The following is a 20992-nucleotide window of genomic DNA, read 5'->3' as shown; positions in this document are numbered from 1 at the left end:
CTCATAAATTTGAGGTTGAATTTTAAATACTATAATTTAGTAGTTGGCTCAGGTCAATCTAAAAAATTGTTGATATGCCTTTTTTCTTGCACTCTCCCAATTCCTTTTCTTGTCAAAAAAGTTTCTTCTTTGTGTAGAATCAAAAAGCTTGACCATTTATACCATATTCTAAATGTATATTAAAATTTTCTTTCTTACTTTAAAGTTCTCCATTTTTTCAAAAAAAAAATTGATCTTATGGTGTGACAACAATCACCATATGCTATTTTTTCTCCGCATTTAAGGATTTTGGATTAACTTCAAAAAATATATTGATAGGATATTGTTGTAACTAAACAAAGACCTATAAAGTGTTTGGTTTATGTGTTTAATTTTGCACTTCTATGTAGAAAATAGTAGTACATAAAATTGAGGGGCCATTTTCTTTTTAAAGATAAATGACACTTTATCAATCTCTTTGCAAAACAAAGGTGCTCCAAGTATATCTTTTTCTTGTTCTAATCTTCAAATCCATGAACTTGAACATATAACGTAAAAAAAACTAATAGGTTTTTTATTATTAAATGAAAATGAGTTTTTTATACTAGAAAATATTAAATGAGTGATACTATTTGAGACATTCATTTGGTGTCAAAAGTGTTTTAAAAAATGAGATCACAAGAGTTCCTACACTTATATACATCTATAAGCATGAAATTATTTTCTTGTAACTTCCTAAATGATTGATTTTCTATGGTCTAGACATTGCAAGTTATGGCATGGATTGGGAGTACTGAAACTCTTATGCCACAAAGAGAAGGTAGATTTTCTCTTTTTTGTTTTATCTGCTAATCTTACTAGCTCTCATGCCTTATGTATTGCATTTATTTCTTTTTCCTCTATTACCTTAAAGGACAAAACATTTTCTATGGAAACATAAGGGAGATAAGGCTATTGTTCATTCCACACATTCATTTCCTCCAATTGTTAGATATATCATCTCAACCATGATTGCCTTGGCTTTTGAGGGTGGATTAATTCTCAACCATGTCATTCTATGATTCAAACATCTTCTTCCCTAATCTCCATTTATTCTGCACCACTTCACACACATGTTTATGTTCTTCAAAGGGTCATTCTAGATTTAATCAATTTTCTCACATGTTTATGTTAAATAATGGCCTCAAGATTTAAAAGGCCGTAGTTATATTTATGGGATGTCTTTTTAAGGGCATTATCTTTATCATCACACAATCAAAGATCATGGAGAGCATCTAATAAAAATAGGATGACAAATTTCACACACACACACACATAATTTCAACTTAGTTAATGACTATTATATCTATATAAATGTCTACTACCCCTATCTATTCTCTCTCCTTAATCACCATTAAATCAATGTAACACAACCAAAAAATTCTATCTAAGACAATATTTTGTATGATCATGTTAAAGCTTCTATCTATTAATAGTAATTTCAAGTTCAACAATCAATTATCATGTCTATATCAATGTCCACTATCTCTATTTATTCTCTCTCCATTACTATTGAAACAATGTAACACAATAGAATTATTTTAGTTAAGATAGAATTACAAATAAGTGTGTCCCTCTCTAATGTTTTAAGAATAACAAAATTTAGACTTATTTATTATACTTTAATGTGAACAATTTTAAATAATGTTGATCTATAATTAAAAAGTTATGATAAAAACAATGAATAACTCTATATTATACTTCAACACATCACTAATTTTGTTATCATAATCAATTTGTTTCAATTAATTTATTGTACTCAACTTGTACATTTTTTAATTTTATTTTTTACAAAAATATAAATATATTAATTAAGAAATATTACAAAATTATATATAAATTTTTTTTTAAAATAATATCTATCAATAAAAACTCAAATATTTACTGCTAATACTTCATCTCCACAGACCAAAAACAATCCCAAATCAATAAAATAAATCAAATTGATGTTACCTATAATTTTAAACTATATATAATTTATAGCCCTAAAAACCTTATCTCAAAAGAAACAATTAAGGAGATCAAAACACAACTTTAAAAAATACAGAATATCTATTATTATAACATTAAGATGTTTAATGAGTTAGGACCCAAATACATCGATTGTATGGCTGGCTAGATTCAAGGTATTGGTTCAGGTCTCCTGCCTATAGAGTCATTGAAAAGGACAGAATAGTTTAACAACTCAGTGGTGGAAGAAGATCCAAAGAAATTTAGTTTGAACTTTATTTATCTTTCTCAAGTTTATGTCCAGGCAAACGAGATTATTTAAGAGCCATGATTTATGCTTAGGTGAGAGAGAACAATCATTAGGTAAAATGGGTATGAATTGGGCTGGCAAGTTTGTTAGTTATTAAAGCTTGAATTGCATTGTCTTGTTTCAATTATCATCACCTCTTAGTTATTCATGCCTTTGCAGAGCCAGAGTTACTGTAACATCAATATCATTCCATATTTTCAGAGGACAAAGTTGGTACAAGTCCTGGCTCTCCTTGTTTGCCTTCAGTGACCACCATGGGCCATAAATCGGTGGCTCTAGGACCCCTTTTTCATGCTCTAGACCTAGATTGTTTTCTTACATAAATCAGGAGTTTCAGTTTAAGCAGTACCCATCTCACTGCTACTGCAATCTTAGCCTGTGGGGATCCTTAAACATGGAGAACAAGAGTAGTGTGATGGTTGGTTTGATTGCTATCATATGTATTTTGGGCCCAAGTACTGGACAAGGACTGAAGCTGGGTTTCTACAGCACAACCTGCCCAAAAGCTGAAGAGATTGTACTAGATGTTGCCAAAAAGCACATATCCTTGGCTCCAGAACTGGCGGCTGCTCTTATCAGGATGCATTTCCATGACTGCTTTGTTCGGGTTGGTATTTATAATAATTTATTTTTTTTAATGTATGAGTGTGCTTTTCATTTAAATTACATATTATTTTTTTTATATTAATATTTCAGATCACATTCTATGATCTTTTTTTTTTTTGGGTAAAGCGCTAGCATTAGATCACACTCTATGATGTATTGTTATCTTCTTCTAGATGATAGATCACAGAATGTGAGTCAAAAAATTGAGTGCGATCCATCGTTAAGAAGACGATACTAAAGATCATAAAGTGAGTCGAATCAACGAGTGTGATCCATTGTCAAGAAGAAGATGATAATAGATCATAGAGTGGGATAAGAAGTTCATTTAGTGTGATCTATTGTGAAGAAGAAGGTGATAATAGATCATAAAGTGTAATCCAAAACATTGAATGTGAACCATTGTCAAGAATAAAATGATAATAGATCAGAGTGTGACGTGAAAAACCGAGTGTGATCCATTGTCAAGAGGAAGATGATAATAGATCATAGAGTGTGATCCAAAACATTGAGTGTGATCCATCGTCGAGAAGAAGATTATAATAGATCATAGAGTGTGATCTGAAACATTGAGTATGGTATAAAACAATTCATATTAACATTTCAGATCACACTCTATGATCTATTATATCTTCTTCTTGATGATAGATCACAGAGCGTGATTGAAATTTTGAGCGTGATGCATTGTCAAGAAGAAGATGATAATAGATCATAGAGTGTGATCCATCATCAAGAAGAAGATAATAATAGATAATAGAATGTAATCTGAAATGTCGAGTGTGATCCATTGTCAAGAAGAAGATGATAATAGATCATGGAATGTGATTATAACTGATCATAAAATATGATAAAAAACATTGATGTAAAAAGATACTGGACACGCACAGTATACCAGAAACATGTTCTTGCACAAAGAGCGCTATGAAAATATCATGTCTCTAATTCATTCTTTATCACTTGTATGCTGAATGGAAAATGAAATAAACCAGCTCTTGTTTATTAATTATACAACAGGGATGTGATGGGTCTGTGCTGTTGAATTCGAGTAATGGCACTGCTGAAAAGGATGCAATACCGAACCAGACATTGAGGGGATTCAGCTTGATAGACAAAGCAAAGGCTGCAATAGAAAAGCAGTGTCCTGGAGTTGTTTCATGTGCTGACATTCTCGCATTGATTGCACGAGATGCTCATTTGATTGCAGTAAGAATATCATATCTTCCTTGCATTTCTCATCTTTTAGTTTTATCTTAATGCATTGATTGAGGACTGTATATTTTAAATTTTCTTCCAAACATTAGTCTCTCTGAAATTGTCATAAAAACTACTGCAATTGAGATGGGTCTTTATAATATTCCATTATGTTTTTGGAGTCTGTAGATTTGAAATTTTTATAATTCTAGCTTTCTTTAAATTACTAATACTATTGATTTTATTTTTTTTTGGTATTAAACTATTTTTTTTAGCATCTAGATGACATAACATCATCAGTTTGAATGGACAGAATACCAACGTCTTATTTAAATTATTAATAATTATGACCCTTTTTTTTTTTATGTTGATGGGAAAGCTCTCACAGTTCTAGAATTGTGAAATTTAAACTTGAATCTCCATTATAAAAACTCAATAATTTAAGCAATCAAATTCAATATATTAAACATTTTATGATAAATTAAAATTAAAAATAATCAGTGCTTCCATTATTAAAGGATTCCTAGTTTAAATAAATTTGGATAGAAATAATAAAATGAACATTATTAAGTTAGATAAATTTTTTAAGCTTAAGCTCACTCAATAAAGTTGTGTTTATGAAAGCATGGAGAACCATACTGGAATGTTCCAACTGGACGTAGAGATGGGCGCATATCAAATTCCTCTGAAGTTTTGGCAAATATTCCATCTCCTACATTCAACTTCTCCCAGCTGAGTACTTCCTTTGCCAGCAAGGGCCTCAATAACAAGGACCTCGTTCTTCTATCAGGTTAAAAAATTTCTCTCTCACCAAACTCATTAATTAATATTGTTAATAGTCTACATTATCAATGTCAACAATAAAATGTTTGTTTAAACAACACATTCTAAGTTGATTTATTTAAGTTGTTAAGTTTAAATTGCATTAATAGGTGGGACCTATTTAAAAAGAAAATGTGATTTCATGTGAACTACCTACACAAGTGGGAAAGTAAAGTGTGTTGTTTAGACTATCATGTCAATTTTAAAAAACACATTGTAAGTTTTGATTGTTTAGATAGCTCAATTTAAATCACATTAATAAGTGGGTTCTATTGAAAAAGAGTGTGATTTCATATGAACCACCTAAACAAGTGGAAACTTAGAGTATTTTGTTTAGATGACTCTATCAATTTAAACAACACATTTTAAGTTTTGATTGTTTAGATAGCTCAATTTAAATCACATTAATAGATGGGTCCTATTGAAAAAGATTGTGATTTCATATGAATCACCTAAACAAGTGGAAACTTAGAGTATTTTGTTTAGATGGTCATATCAATTTAAACAACACATTCTAAGTTTTGATTTATTTAAATAGGTCAAATTAATTCGCATTAATAGATGGGTTCTATCGGAAAAGAGAATGTGATTTCATATGAACCACCTAAACAATTGGAAACTTAGTGTGTGTTGTTTAGATGGTCATATAGATTTAAAAAACATATTCTAAATTTTGATTTGTTTAGATAGTTCAACTTAAATCACAGTAATAGATAGGTCTTATTGAAAAATGCTAAGTTTTGATTTCTTTCTAGGTAACTCAACTTAAATCACATTAATAAATGGGTCTTATTGAAAAACGTTTTAAATTTTGATTTGTTTAGATAGCTCAACTTAAATCACATTAATAAATATATTCTATTTCATATGAACCACAAACACAGGTACCCATACTATTGGAATTGCCCACTGTGGCCCTCCTTTCAGCAACCGCCTTTACAACTTCAGTGGCAAGGGAGATAGTGATCCTTCCATGGACAAGAAGTATGTAGCCAACCTAAAGAAGAACAAGTGCAAGACCCCTTCTGACAATACAACCATAATTGAAATGGATCCAGGGAGCTTCAGAACATTTGACCTCAGTTACTACCAAAGGGTGAAGCAAAGAAGAGGGCTTTTCCAATCAGATGCTGCACTGCTTACAGACTCTGCTTCCAAATCATATATTGAAAATCAACTTCTGAAATCCAAGAATGAGTTTTTCACCGAGTTTGCAAAATCTATGGAAAAGATGGGACAGATTGGTGTGCTGACTGGCAGTGCAGGAGAGATCCGACGACAGTGCTCTTTAGTGAACTAAAATCTTTCCTACCCATTTGGATTTGTTCTTCAATTTTGTACTGCTTGTAATAAAGATTTGTCATGGTTGCTTGTGGGATGTTCAAAAAATCATTTTGTCTCAGGGATTGAGACTTAAATGTCTCAGGAGCGACTCTTGTAATCATAAGCCGTGCTCTGTTGATTTCTTTCTGCTTGCCCTGTTTTCACCAGTTAGAGGATGCTTTTTGTTTCAATTAACAAGTTACTGTTAATGCTTCTGGTTTGCTAGTTACTGTTAAGTTTTTAATAATAGAGGAGAAATATAGGTAAAGTACGCGAAAATATTATATTTGTTTATTATTTCATTTAAAAAATAATTATATTATTATAATAAATTAATATTAGTTTATTATTATATTAATATGATATTGTAATCAATATTATATTATTATTAAAATATTGCTATATTTTAATATTTTTATATTTCTATTGAACTCTTCACCAAAGCAAAAAAAATCTATTAAAACTAATTATTATTATTATATTATCATACTTTATATTATGAGTATTATTATTATATTATTTTGATGAAGTTAACTATTAGTATGATGGAGATTAATAGAATTGATTAATAGTTAAACTCAAGTGAATGGTAGTTGAGAGGAGAAAAAAAAAAAAAAATTGCTTTTTCATGCATTTATTTTAATATAGGTTATTTAAAGTTATTTAAATTATTTGTATTTAAGTAATAGTAAAACTAATTGTAGTTTTGACGGGTGTCAAACAATATGGCGGGTGCCAATTTAAATCATAAGGGGTTTTTAATCACGCATATCTATCAATCCATTATGTGAGTATTAATACGCCTTTCGGTGAAATAAATTTAATGTATAGTTACAATAGATCATGCAATATAATCTTGAAAATAAATAATAAAAATAGAATACTTTCTTTATTTTAGTAGTTAATAGATAGCAATCTATTATTTCAGTTATCTTCTAAATTGTAATTCAAATCACTTTTTTTTTACATAGACGTTGGTAACAAATGATGAAACTTAAATTGGGTTGCTCCTAATTTTAGTAGATTACTCGTATGAGCCACAAGATCAATTTTGGAGGTTATTGACGTGACCTTCTATGCATATTTGAATTGGTTGGTTATACACTTTTGCAGCATAATTCACCCTTTTTCTACTATTTGTTGATGTGTAAGAATTGATGGTAATGAAAAATACCTTGGTGGAGATTGTTAAAGCACAAGGTTTTTGCTCTCCTAAGTCAACCCCCTTGAAATGACCAACTTTAGAGTTTTATATAAATATTGAAAACAACATTCTCACACATACATATGTTCTAGATGATTATGGGCTTTTTTAGTGTTCCAAGTCAAATTGTTGCTAGATGATTCAAACTTATGCTCTTAAATTCTCTCTATGAATGAATTGCACATTGAATGCTTTTGAATACCAAGACATAGCAATAGATTGTGTAAACACTTACCAAGTCACCTCATAACATCGAGTGAGAAAGGTGAGAGCTTTTTAATTTTTAAGGATCATTTTTTTGTGGCACGAGGGATGACTGGTACAAATGATCTAGGACATGAAGTATATAGCTCAAGGTGGGGAATGAGTGCATGGATATGGATGGGATGATAGACACAGTAAGTGAATAGTAATGACATATGTATTATAATTGCAAATCGGAATGGGGTAAGGATGAGAAAAATTAAAGTTTTTATATTCTTGTCACTATGTTATCTCTCCTTATGAGTAGTGTAAAGCGGAAAATCGCGATCGAACCCTAGTTGCTCTCCCCTCTTCCAACTCCAAGGAGAGAGAAGGGAGATTCACTAGGGTTGATGGTTTTCACTTAGGGGAGAGACTTTACATTCAAAAGAGGGGTTGAAACCCACAAGATCCAATCCCACGCAATGCAAGATTGGATGCTAAATGTGTTTCAAGGGTTGTGAGAGCAAGGCTACCCTCTTTTGTAAAGAATGTGCATAGAAGAATTAAGCTAAGCATGCATAGAAAGTGACAAATATTCGCTTATAAACTGAGATAGGGATATAGGATGAAGCTGCGGACCTGGAATTAGCAGTAAAATGTCGATACGGCGCTGTCCTGCAAATTTGAGCAAAAGTTGTCGGGACGGTGGCGCCCGAGCGCCACGGTCCTCCGAAAAATCCGCGAAACGAAGGGGGATCTGTTCGTCTCTGCACAAGGATTCCAGATCTTCAATTTCAGCCGCGTACCTGCAACCTACACACAGAAAAGCGAAGACGATTGGGGGGTTAGGGATTAGGGGTTTGCCTTTAGGTCAAACCCCGGTTTTGGAATTAACCAAGAAATGAGCAAGTGCTGTAAATGTAAATGTCTGTAATGTAAAACAAGTACTAATACCTTGTTGTAAGGATGTTTGTATCCTTATGTGCGAAGGTATAGATGTTGTATGTTGTATGTTGTAGTAGTAGGTAATAAGTGATCTCCTCTTCAATGGTTGAATCCTTGTCTTGAATGCAACACTTAGCCTTGAATGGAGACTTAGAAGGAATGCTTGAATGCTTGAATGCTTGAATATTTGAATCTTGCTTTTTGCCTCTTTCCATCTCTCCTAATGAGAGAGGAAAATGTAGTTTATATACTTGTCAATTAGGGTTAAAAGACTGATTTTCCCGACCTTAGGCCGACCAGGAAAGTTAATTTCCAAATTGCAAACAAAAAGACCCGAGACCCCTTAGGAGACCGGGCCCAAAATAGGACCCAGGGACCAGGGCGCTGGGCGCCATGGTCCTGGGGACCAGGGCGCTGGTCGCCCTGGTCCTGAAGGACCAGGGCGCTGGGCGCTCTGGTCCCACCTCCCGGGACAGCAAGGTGCAAAGGAGGTTCAGGCCAGGGTGCTTGAAAATGCAGTTTTCAGTGTCGTGAGCAAGTTTCGGGGTCTCCATTCAGGTTGCATGTTGCGTCGCCATCGTGAAGACCGAAATGCAGTCGAAATTGCAAGTGTCGCAATTTTAGGATGCTACATTTAGCCCCCACTTTAGCGGGAGTATGTATGTTCATACTTCCGGTAAAGTACAAGGAAACAACATTGAAAGACTTTCACCACGTCAAGGAGGCAAGATACACCAAGCCCCCAGTGGACTAAGGATCTTACGACTTCGATTGACAAAGTAAAAGGGAAGATCACGAGGGAGAACCATGACTGTCAGTAGTAAGGTTCCCTCACTATGAGTCATGCAAGAAAGATATCAAAAATTTTCAAGGCAAGGTTAAATTTGCCAAGAAATTTTCAAGTATCTTGAAAAGATATGGACGGGATGTATGCCCCCCTACGTTAAAGCGATCGCACACGCCTCACCGGGGGTGATTGCTTTAAGGTAGTGATACAAATAAGAATGAGAAGGGAAAAGGAGCACGTTATCGCAAGGATTTAGCCCCCAAGTGTGAGATAAGCCCAAGGATAATAGACACAAAACACAAAGCACGAGGTGACTTCGCTTTCCTCGGGGTCAGTATGCTGTATGATAATTCATGTATATCATATGTATGTATGCATAATTGTTCTTCATTCCCCAATCAAGGAAGGTCACCTAGAAGAAGGGAACACATGTGTCTTTTGAGTCAACATGAGAGAGATCGAGAGATCTCAATGCTTTGCATCGTCCTCAAGTAGACAACACTAAGGACAACAAATAGAAGAATGAGAATAACACATAGAGGAAGTAACAAAAGAGAGGAGTAGAGAATTTGCCATGCTAATGTAACTAGTCTAGCACGTCATCTACCCCCCGATCTTGCTGATCAATGTTTCGGGAAGGCAAGGAATACGCTAGAGGAGGAACATCCAACACAGCAGATGGAGCTATCACAAGATCCAAACAAGGGCTATGTTCATGTTCCAAGCCACGTTGTTCTTGTCTAGGAGCTAGGATAAGTGCTTTAGAAAATTCATTAGATAAATGGTTATCAATATCAACAAGTTCATATTCACTATCAGAAGCAAGAGGAGTAACATTTTCATCATGAATAACATTTTCATCTATAGCATCATCAAGATTTATAAAAATAGGGTCTTTAATTCGCACAGGATCAAGACCATCATGCATCTTATGTTTTGGAGATTTAGGCTCCATTTCCGGCTGAGGAGAAAATGGAATAATGCTTGTTGAAGGTGTTTTTGGAGATTGCAAAGTTTGAGAAGCAGCTGCTTGAGCTCTAAGACGATGCTTTCATCGGCATTCACGTGCAGAACGATTTCGTCTAGTCTTAGTAGGAAGTGAAGAAGATTGAGGAGGAGGAATGTTCTCATCCTTATCACTTGGGTGTTTAGGTTGTGGTCTCTTAGGCTGGATAATAGGAGAAGAAGAAGGTCTCTTCTCTCTATAAAAAGAAGGAGGAGGGACTGCTCCATACAAAGGAGGAATATTTGGTTTAGGAAGAAGACCAAGTCCATCATGACGAGGAGGTATAGGTCTGCTTTTAGGAAGTTTATTAGGCATAGACATAGTCACATCCATGGGGATGGGTTGGGAATCTTCTTGAGGAAAGACATTAGTTTTATCTCTCAAAGGAAGAACTTCCTTCTCAAGAATGATAGGAATGTCAAGTTTTGGTGTTCTAGGTTCACTTAGAGATAGGATCATATCTGTTTTCCACTTTTGATAAGATTTGAAAAGATGATCACTTCGCGGAGGAAGAGATTGGAATTGTTTAGGCCAAAAGTAATCAATAGGAACGCTAGAAGTTCTTTCAGCTGGTTTAAAGAGACTATGATTGACAGTAACAACTTCACCATTATGGGGAAATTTCAAACACTTGTGAATAGGAGAAGCAATAGCTTTCATGGAAGATAGCCAAGGATAGCCTAGCTTCACACGAAATTGTTCGGAAGATGGAATAATAGCAAAGTTCACATCAAGAGATTTGTTATGGACCTCAATAGGCAATGTAATAGAACCAATTGCAGGAGAAGAAAATGCATCAAATAATTTCACAACCACATCTGTTTTGTCATAGATCACTTGATTCAATTGCAAAGTAAAAAGAAATTCTTCAGTAATAACATTAATCATGCACGAAGGATCAATAAGCACTCCACGGCAAGGTGTATTCTTGACTTTTGCAACTATGTATAAAGGACCATCAGGTGCCCTAATGGTTTCACTGGAATCAAATGTGATGGAAGGTTCTTTAGGGTTTTCTTGCTGTTCTACAAAGTTAATCACATTCGGAGTCATAGACACAAGACCATCAGATGAGAGAGAGGAATCATTAGCCTCAATTGCATTAGAGGTATGAGAAGGTAATGGATCAGTGAAAATTTGAAGGTTTTGATTAGGAGGAGCTACAGATGTATTGCCTTTATCATTCACTCCAGAAACAGAGATAGTATTATTATCAATCAAATCTTGAATTTTACCCTTTAAAGAAAAACATTTTTTAGTATCATGCCCAGGCTGACGATGAAATTGACAAAAAGATTTGTTATCAAAATAGGGTGAATTAATCTTTGCAGGATCTATTTGCTTTATAGGAGGGAGAGTAAGCACATTTTGTTCCAATAACTTATTCATAATACTATGCAATGATTCGTTCAAAGGAGTAAACTTTCTTTCTTTCTTGAAAAACTTAGAAATAGGAGGCACACCTGATGCTGCATTCACATTGTTGTTGGTGATGTTTTCATTGAACTTAATGAACTCTCTGTTCCGTTTAAACTTCCCAAATGGTTGTTGACTGCTATCACCCTTATCACTCGGAGCCATAGGATGTGATTGTTCCATTTGACTCACAGTCAGTTGATAATTGTGAAGAGTTGCACACAACTGTTGGAAAGAAGTAAACTCAGAAAACAGGAGTTTGTCTCGAATATCTTTTTGTAAATTAGAAATAAAGATTCTTTGAATATCATTGTCAGGCACTGGAAAAGAAATTTGAGCATACAAATGCTTATATCTACCAATGAAATCAGTCACTTTTTCTTTAACACCTTGTTTGCAATGCATTAAATCAATCAAAGTAACTTTAGGACTTATATTGTTTTGAAATTGTTGAATGAAAGCATTTGCAAGTTGTTCGAAAGAAGTAATAGAATAAGAAGGCAACGAGCAATACCATTGTAGGGCTTTGTCTCTTAATGTTCTAGTGAACAGTTTTGCAAGCAACCTTTGGTCATAAGCAAAATCAGTACATATTGTTTGAAAAGTCTTAACATGTGTTAGAGGATCACCTTTACCATTATAAAGCTCCAAATGCGGGATTTCAACATGTTTAGGAGGGATAGCTCGAACAATGTCAAGAGAAAGTGGGCTCGCAACATCAAATGTGGGCACACTAAACTTAGATTGATTCATAGAGGCAATTTGTTGCTGTAAAGAGGAGACAGTTTGTGCAAGATTGTTAATGGTCGCTTCAGTCGAAGAATTCATATTAGATGTGTTAGATTGAGATGGAGGTGTTATGTTATTGAAAGAAGGTAAAGAGTAAGGTGGTGGGACTCTATGATAATTAGTCATAGGAGATGATTGGACAGGAGAAACTCTACAAGGAGGAATGGAATGGTTAAATGAATTGCCCCCTTGCGTCATGTTCATTTGTGGAGATGTAATAGGAACACTCATTGAAGGAATGAATGAAGAAGTTGGATTGAATGAAGGAAGAGGGTTAATTGAAGAAGAGGGATTGCCCCCATGACTGGTGATCACAGGAGGAATGTCTTGTGTAGAAGTAGCCATTATGTTTGATGTAAAGGTAGGTATGCTAGCAATAGAAGTCATCAAAGGAATAGAATGATTGACTTGAGTAGGAGGTTGTGTATAACCCAAATTTTCAGCACAACTCTTCATAGGCATCACATTCGAATCCACAATGTGTGCAATACCACGCAAAATATCAATTCCATTCTTATCACTTTGAAGCATATGTTTTAGACCCTCAATTAAAGGAAGAGCTTGACTATCAGGGTATTCTTGAGACATCCATTGTCGAAAATCGTCAAATTGGTTATCCAATTTCGAAAGTTGTTCTTCAGAAACCTCATGGAGAGCTTCTTCATCATTAGGAGGATTAGAGAAATTACCCATGTCCTCGTTAAAAAGGCTATTCAAATTAGGTTCCATCTCCTCAGTAATTAAACCTCGGAAAGACTTAATTCTACGGCTTCGTCTAACGGGAATAGTGTAAGTAGGGCTTATTGTTGTAAAACTCATGCACTAGAGAGAGAGAGAAAGTTTTGAATTTAGAGGTAGCAATTTTTAGTAAAATCAGCCAATCTTCCAGATTTAAGCTGTTAAATACAATCAGGACAATCTCCCGAAATTTCAGAAAAAATGTCAGGGACCGTGGCGCTTCGGAGTGCACACGGTCCCAGCAACTTTTTTCGAAATTCGCAGGGATAAAAGTTATGATGATTTTAGAGCTAATCTGAAAAAATTGAGTGATTTTACGATCTGTAGATAGGCCAAACTAAAGTTGCAATCTCGAAATTGAACCCTACCAAGATTGTCGAAAAATGCAAAATTTGAATTTTGAAAAAGAGAGGGAAACTGAAATTTTGAATTTTATGATTTTAGAGGGAATGTCAAGAGCAATGCAAATTTTGAAATTTGAAAATTGACTCAATTTCACGCAAAATTCAATTTTGAAAGTGGAAATTAAAGTTGTTGTAATTAAGCACTTAATTTCAAAAGTCACAAATTGTAAGAATTTGAATAAAGCACTGAAATTTCGAATGAATGCAAACACACTTTTCAGATTTAGGACAGTAAGAACACAATTTTGACACAAAATTTCAATTTCGATGATTTTTGAATGTTTAGAAGCCTTAATCCAAGCAATCACAAGACCAACTTTGACTGTAATTTTGAAGGTGTTAAAATTGATAAAATCAGCCAAAATTCTGGATTTTAGCAGGAAAATACAGTAAGATCTCGCTCCCGAAATTTCGGAAAAAATGTCGGGGACGATGGCGCTCGAAGTGCACATGGTCCTCGCAACTTTTTTCCAAATTTTCAGGGATGAAAGATATTGTGATTTTATTGCGGAATCCAAAGTTACAGCTGATTTGGAGATGTTTTGATCAGTGAAATTGTCGGACAAAGGTTGAATCAAGAGGGTTTCAAAAATTAGGGTTTTGACACTTAGCCACTTAATTTTCAAAATTAAAGCACAAATATGAATTGACAATTTGTAATAGAAGGGCAGATCTGAAACAAGCATCAACATTTAGACATTTCACAAGCTTAATTACTAAAAAGAAAATTTAGGGTTTTTATGCAATTAACCTCTAAAATTTTGCAAAAGATCAAACATGGAAATGTAATCAAGGAATCCAATTTTCAGATCTAGGCATGAAAAATCAGAAAGGATGTTCACGTCGGGTTCACCAAAATGTAAAGCGGAAAATCGCGATCGAACCCTAGCTGCCCTCCCCTCTTCCAACTCCAAGGAGAGAGAAGGGAGATTCACTAGGGTTGATGGTTTTCACTTAGGGGAGAGACTTTACATTCAAAAGAGGGGTTGAAACCCACAAGATCCAATCCCACGCAATGCAAGATTGGATGCTAAATGTGTTTCAAGGGTTGTGAGAGCAAGGCTACCCTCTTTTGTAAAGAATGTGCATAGAAGAATTAAGCTAAGCATGCATAGAAAGTGACAAATATTCGCTTATAAACTGAGATAGGGATATAGGATGAAGCTGCGGACCTGGAATTAGCAGTAAAATGTCGATACGGCGTTGTCCTGCAAATTTGAGCAAAAGTTGTCGGGACGGTGGCGCCCGAGCGCCACGGTCCTCCGAAAAATCCGCGAAACGAAGGGGGATCTGTTCGTCTCTGCACAAGGATTCCAGATCTTCAATTTCAGCCGCGTACCTGCAACCTACACACAGAAAAGCGAAGACGATTGGGGGGTTAGGGATTAGGGGTTTTCCTTTAGGTCAAACCCCGATTTTGGAATTAACCAAGAAATGAGCAAGTGCTGTAAATGTAAATGTCTGTAATGTAAAACAAGTACTAATACCTTGTTGTAAGGATGTTTGTATCCTTATGTGTGAAGGTATAGATGTTGTATGTTGTATGTTGTAGTAGTAGGTAATAAGTGATCTCCTCTTCAATGGTTGAATCCTTGTCTTGAATGCAACACTTAGCCTTGAATGGAGACTTAGAAGGAATGCTTGAATGCTTGAATGCTTGAATGCTTGAATGCTTGAATGTTTGAATCTTGCTTTTTGCCTCTTTCCATCTCTCCTAATGAGAGAGGAAAATGTAGTTTATATACTTGTCAATTAGGGTTAAAAGACTGATTTTCCCGACCTTAGGCCGACCAGGAAAGTTAATTTCCAAATTGCAAACAAAAAGACTCGAGACCCCTTAGGAGACTGGGCCCAAAATAGGACCCAGGGACCAGGGCGCTGGGCGCTCTGGTCCCACCTCCCGGGACAGCAGGGTGCAAAGGAGGTTCAAGCCAGGGTGCTTGAAAATGCAGTTTTCAGTGTCGTGAGCAAGTTTCGGGGTCTCCATTCAGGTTGCGTGTTGCGTCGCCATCGTGAAGACCGAAATGCAGTCGAAATTGCAAGTGTCGCAATTTTAGGACGCTACAAGTAGAAAGCTATTGCTTCTTCCTCTGCACTTCTAAGAATGGATCCAAATTTATGCTTGCCCTCGTCAATTGACGTGCAAGACTAGTTTCAAGAGATTGTGCCTAATAAGAAACCAAAAGATGCTCACTTGGAGGCTTCTCCTCTCTCTTTGAACAATCTAGATTCACATCACAACATTATCGAGACTTCAAATTTATTATCAATCCTTCCAGCAACCAACAACATCAGTGAAACTATGAAGATGGATAATAGTAATGAATTACACTTCCCCCTCAAAATAGAACAAGAATGGATAGGGGTGAAGAGGAAGAAAATGACATCATCAAAATACAAGCATCAATGACCTTAAGATCCTCTAAAGAAAAAGAAAATCAGGATATATAATATGAAAGCACTAGGGATAACTTTAAGAAAGCACCCCCCAGGCAAAAGTGTAAAACCCTGGTGAATCGGGCGTTTTTTTTTTGTTGGGGGGGGGGGGGGATTTTCATATTGATGGCAAAAAAAAAATTCAAACTAGGAAAAATTAATTAAGTGTATCGGCGATTTTTATCCACCGTTTGAAAATTATTTAATTTGTTTGGCTAATGTTTCGTTATTTATGAAAAAATATATATTTTATTGGTGATTTCATGAATTCATTGCCATTAATAGACAAGGCACATCACATCACAGCACATTGAGTCTGGATTCTGCACGATGTATCAATAAGCGCGACCTCATTGACACTTCACACGTACCTAAAATCCATCAATGATTTTAAACCGTTTGATGATCGTAGATCAATGACTTAAGTTTTATTTTGGCCCAAATTTCTGAAGAGAACGTAGTTCTCCAGAAAGTGCCCGGAATGGAATTGGATTCAATAGACATGTATCAAATGTCACGGTCGATAATGTTGGTCATTTAATATATGTCTTATCACTAAATGCAATCCACTTTGCTCCCATGACTTCAACATGACTTCCAATATGGTATTTGGTATTGGTTTAGAGTTGTTTCCAATTTCGCACACTAGTGCAATTATGGGAAAGATATGTAGAGATATATGAAAGATTTTTAAAAAATTAAAAGAATTAATACGGTTAGAGAAGGAATTATTACAATCAAGAGCTTCAGCTATTTATAGAAGATCTATGTTTCTTTCATCTTCAATTAGCCTAGTTTGGTAGATAAACCGTTGGAGCTCACGGTAGTTAAATTCTACCTCTAGTTTAGGTCTATAGGCTCAGGCTGTATAATTTGGTATTTTGATTTCTCAAGATGGACACTCCTATCCGCTTGAGAACCATGTCTACAGAGGACCAGAGAGCCTTTTTGGGCTCTGTTAGAGACCCAACCCTCCAATCAATCTGTAAGAAGGTTGGGATGTTCACTAATGAGGCAGTGAGGATGGTGTTGGGCAGAGACTTTTTGCAAAATGAAAAATAGATACCTTGTTAACATGGACATTATGGTCTAATTTGTAGGTTTCGGGGTTTTTGGCCAAGCCTTCCTCAGCTGCATACTTGGATCTCCCAAAGCTGGGAACCGATCATAAAAGGTTCAGTTAACATTTTTCCCTCAGCCAAGGGTTTTTTCATTGCTAAATTTGAATTTGCAGAGGATAGATCGAAAATCTTAGGGATTAATCCTTTCAGCCGGGAGGACAAATATGTTTTGATGGTTAAACCTTGGTTCTCAAGCTTTAATCCATCTACTGATTCATTTAATGAGATTCCTATTTGGGTTAGGCTCCCCAACCTTCCCCTTCATCTTTGGACAGATTCTCTGCTAGAGGAAGTGGGGGAGGCTTTAGGTGAATTCCTAATAATTGATAAGGAATCCTACCAAATTTATCATTCTACTTATGCTCGTATTTTGGTTAACATTCATGTCTCTAAAGGGCTTCTAGCTGAGTTAGAGATTGAATCTTCCTTGGGATCTTGGGTCCAACCACTCGACTTTGAAGGTATCCCATTTAGATGTCAAAAGTGCTTCTAGACTGGACATGTTGCTGCACGGTGTGAAACAGATTAAAAAAAAAAAGATTTGCTTCCTGGTGGAAAGGTGCATCCTCTGAACATTATTTTGTTAAAAAGAAAAGCTTCTCCCAGGTGGTGGCACAGGTTCCTCAGATTGAGGGTACGCCTCCTGTTTCTGGTGTTGATGTGCCTCAAGAATGTGTGAATGCATGCAGTGGCACCCCGAGTGAGAAAAATGATTCAATGGATGACCCTCCCACATCTTAGATTGTTGTTGGATCTTCTGTTGTCTCTCCCTCTGTGGATGTTGGCTCTGTTCCTCCTGATGATGGGAGGTCCTCTATTCTAGACCCTTCCTCTTGGCAAAAGGTTGCTACTAGGGTTGAGGAGGAATGGATTACTGTTAAAAGTAAAAAATCTAAATTGTCCCAGTCTTCTTTTGATATGACCCTTCGATCCCATAAGGGTAGGTCAAATTCTTGATCTTTCCTAGTTAGGGTAGGGCTGCTGGGTTTTGGCAGCTTGTTGGTTTTTGGGTGGAGGTTAATGTTGTTCCCCTTCTTTTGATTGGCTAGGCCAATTCTCTCTTGTGTTCTATTTCTTTGAGTGGTCTTTCAAGTTTATCTTTCGGTTCAGGTTGCAGGTCCTTCTAAAACCTGTCTTGTATAGGGTTTCTGGTCCCTTTAAAACTTGCTTTTACTTAATAAAAAACATGGACATTACGTCTCGGTTCTTGGTGTCTCTTCTGGACCTTAGAGGAGACAAGGTGGATATGTTGTTGTTGTTAAGGAAGGTGTTTAAAGAAGACTTCCTTGGAGATGACGTTACTATTGTCGTCTTAGCAGAAGTAGAGGTGGGGATCCCTTGGGCGAATGAATTAACCAAGCTTCTCCTCCCTGACCAAACAATGACCGGGCAACCTTTTCTTTTGAACCTAAATGCAGAGCAGTTGATGTGTCATAGAAAATGGGCGTGGATTGGTAGGGACTTTCTTTGGAAATGGTTTCTCCTGGATGACTTTCCAGACTACAGATGGCTTAAAGAATTCTCACAACTTATAATGTTTGAAGAATTCTACATAGAGGGAGGACAAGATTTTTAGGTAAACCATGAATGTGTCCACTGCTTGTGCCCTAGCCCCGACCCCCTAGTAGTTTTGTTTTTTTGGCTATTTCCTCATAACCTTACTCATTTTGGCTTTAAAGTTTTTGAGGGACTCCGACATGTAAAAATTGTAAATTTGTGAAACATATATATTAATGATAATTTTGCAAATTTCGGTTCGTTTCAGTTTGCCTCTTATGGATATAAAAACACTTTCTATTTCATTTTATTATTTGTTGCTACCATCATGCCATGGTAGGATGCTTAGCATAATCATTATGTTTTGAAATAACTTAAATAGTTATTACTTTGTGTGGATATAAGATTTAATTTTCACCATAAAAAAATAGCAGGTCTATTCTAATTTCTTCTCTAAAGTCAAAGAACAAACTCAGTGTCACTTCTGAGATGGCCTTTCTAAAAGATATTTAAAGTGCTTGACAAAGAAGTATTTGAAAAAACATAATGTCAGGGATTGGCTGCAAGTGATAGCATCCAATAAGGATCGTAATGTCTATGACTACGTTTTTTTTTTTCTATGAGCTATGTTATTTCAATATTTTGTTAAAAAATGGAAATAAATTTAATACTGCGATATTTTTATGTAACGTTTCTTCCTCTATATTTAATATAAAACAAAATTCCAGTTTGTTTCATTAATTATTTGTACATTGATTATCATTGATTATAAATATTAAAAAAAAGATGTTTATCTCGTGAAAAACAATTGAATTAAAAGTCCAACTAACTTGTTGTAATTTTTTCTTCATAATTTCAATATAAAAAAAAGGTCCAACTAACTAGGTACATGGACATGTATTTACGGTCTTGTTGAATATAATTCAAAGGGTTAACTTAAAATAGAATTCACATAGTTAATATATTTTTTTAATATGTTTTAAGAGTTTTATTTGGGGAGTTAACAATTCATATAGATGTCATAACATCCCCTAAAATCATTTATATTTAATTTGTTAAGGTGGATTTTAAAGTTTATTTTTTAAAATAATTTAATAAATATATAAATTAACAAAAATTAATCTAAATATTTAAAATTGATTTAATAAATATATAATTAAATAAAAATCAATTTAAATATTTTAAATTAATTGAATTATATCCCTTTAGAGTAGTCGCCTTCTTATCATTAGTTTCTAGTTTATCGAAGGTTACTAAGGCCTTCAAATCAACATCAAATGTGTAGTTTTAGGCTAATGTATAATATTAAACTTCAATTATGCTTAAAAATATATCCTCTCATTAAAATCTTATATCACAAAAAATAAAATAAAATATTTTAAGAGAATATAAAATAAAAAAGAGAACATAAAATCTTTATTGATCGGTTTATACTACTTTATTATATTATATTTATTCATCTTTTCATTTATCTTTTTTATACTCATATGTATATATATTTTGTTTTGTATATTCTGTTATTTTATTTTTTATTTTTATATCTTCTCTGTTGTTTTCAGTATGTATATATATATATATATATATATATATATATATATATATATATATATATATATATATATAGAGAGAGAGAGAGAGAGAGAGAGAGAGAGAGAGAGAGAGAGAGAGGCAACGGCTACGCAACCCTTACATTGCACCATTCAAAAAACTGCAACATACATCATAACTGTTAGTTAACCATTGCTAATGTTGGAAAATATCTTTAAAGATATTTAAGGGTTGTGTAGTCGTTGCCATCTATAGTAATGCATTTATTATTTAGATCCTTAAAGATCTCGTCCACCTTCTATTGCCAATGCAACTTGTTATTTTGCAATCATCTTAGTCAAGAGCAACAGTTGTCCTTGACAAACATGTTAAAAAAGCATAAGCAGGCATTTTATTGGAGTTACCATGACATAAAGGGTCTTGATCCTAAATTGTGCACTCATGGGATCTATATCAAAGATTATTGTGCGCCAATAAGGGTGCCACAAAGAAGAATCAATCCTGCATTGAGGGAAATAGTGAAAGGCGAGCTTCAGAAACTACTAGATGCAAGATTTATATATCCAATCTTTGATAGCCAATGGGTATCCCCTCTAGTGATAGTTCCCAAAAAGAATGGCAAATGGAGAGTTTGTGTAGATTACAAAAAGCTTAATGCAGCAACTAAGAAGGATCATTTACTACTTTCTTTTTATAGA

The 20992-nt window shown here is 34.8% G+C and overlaps 1 protein-coding gene across 1 annotated transcript; it reads left to right on the top strand.

The window, feature by feature from the left end:
- Positions 1-2415: 2415 nt before the first annotated feature.
- LOC131064455 (peroxidase 3) lies at positions 2416-6370 on the top strand. The gene is made up of 4 exons (XM_058001846.2): positions 2416-2885; positions 3896-4084; positions 4697-4862; positions 5779-6370. The coding sequence occupies exons 1-4, from the start codon at positions 2673-2675 to the stop codon at positions 6192-6194; spliced, it is 984 nt and encodes a 327-aa protein (XP_057857829.2). The 5' UTR covers positions 2416-2672; the 3' UTR covers positions 6195-6370.
- The last annotated feature ends 14622 nt before the right edge of the window (positions 6371-20992 follow it).

Source organism: Cryptomeria japonica, chromosome 3 (assembly GCF_030272615.1).
Source record: "Cryptomeria japonica chromosome 3, Sugi_1.0, whole genome shotgun sequence".
Lineage (NCBI taxonomy): Eukaryota > Viridiplantae > Streptophyta > Pinopsida > Cupressales > Cupressaceae > Cryptomeria > Cryptomeria japonica.
This window is presented reverse-complemented; position numbering and strand designations above follow the sequence as displayed.

Coding starts and splice junctions, on each gene's coding strand:
- LOC131064455 (XM_058001846.2), top strand. CDS start 2,673: ATGGAGAACAAGAGTAGTGTGATGGTTGGTTTGATTGCTATCATATGT. Junction 2,886..3,895: donor TCCATGACTGCTTTGTTCGG/GTTGGTATTTAT, acceptor ATTATACAACAG/GGATGTGATGGGTCTGTGCT. Junction 4,863..5,778: donor GGACCTCGTTCTTCTATCAG/GTTAAAAAATTT, acceptor CCACAAACACAG/GTACCCATACTATTGGAATT.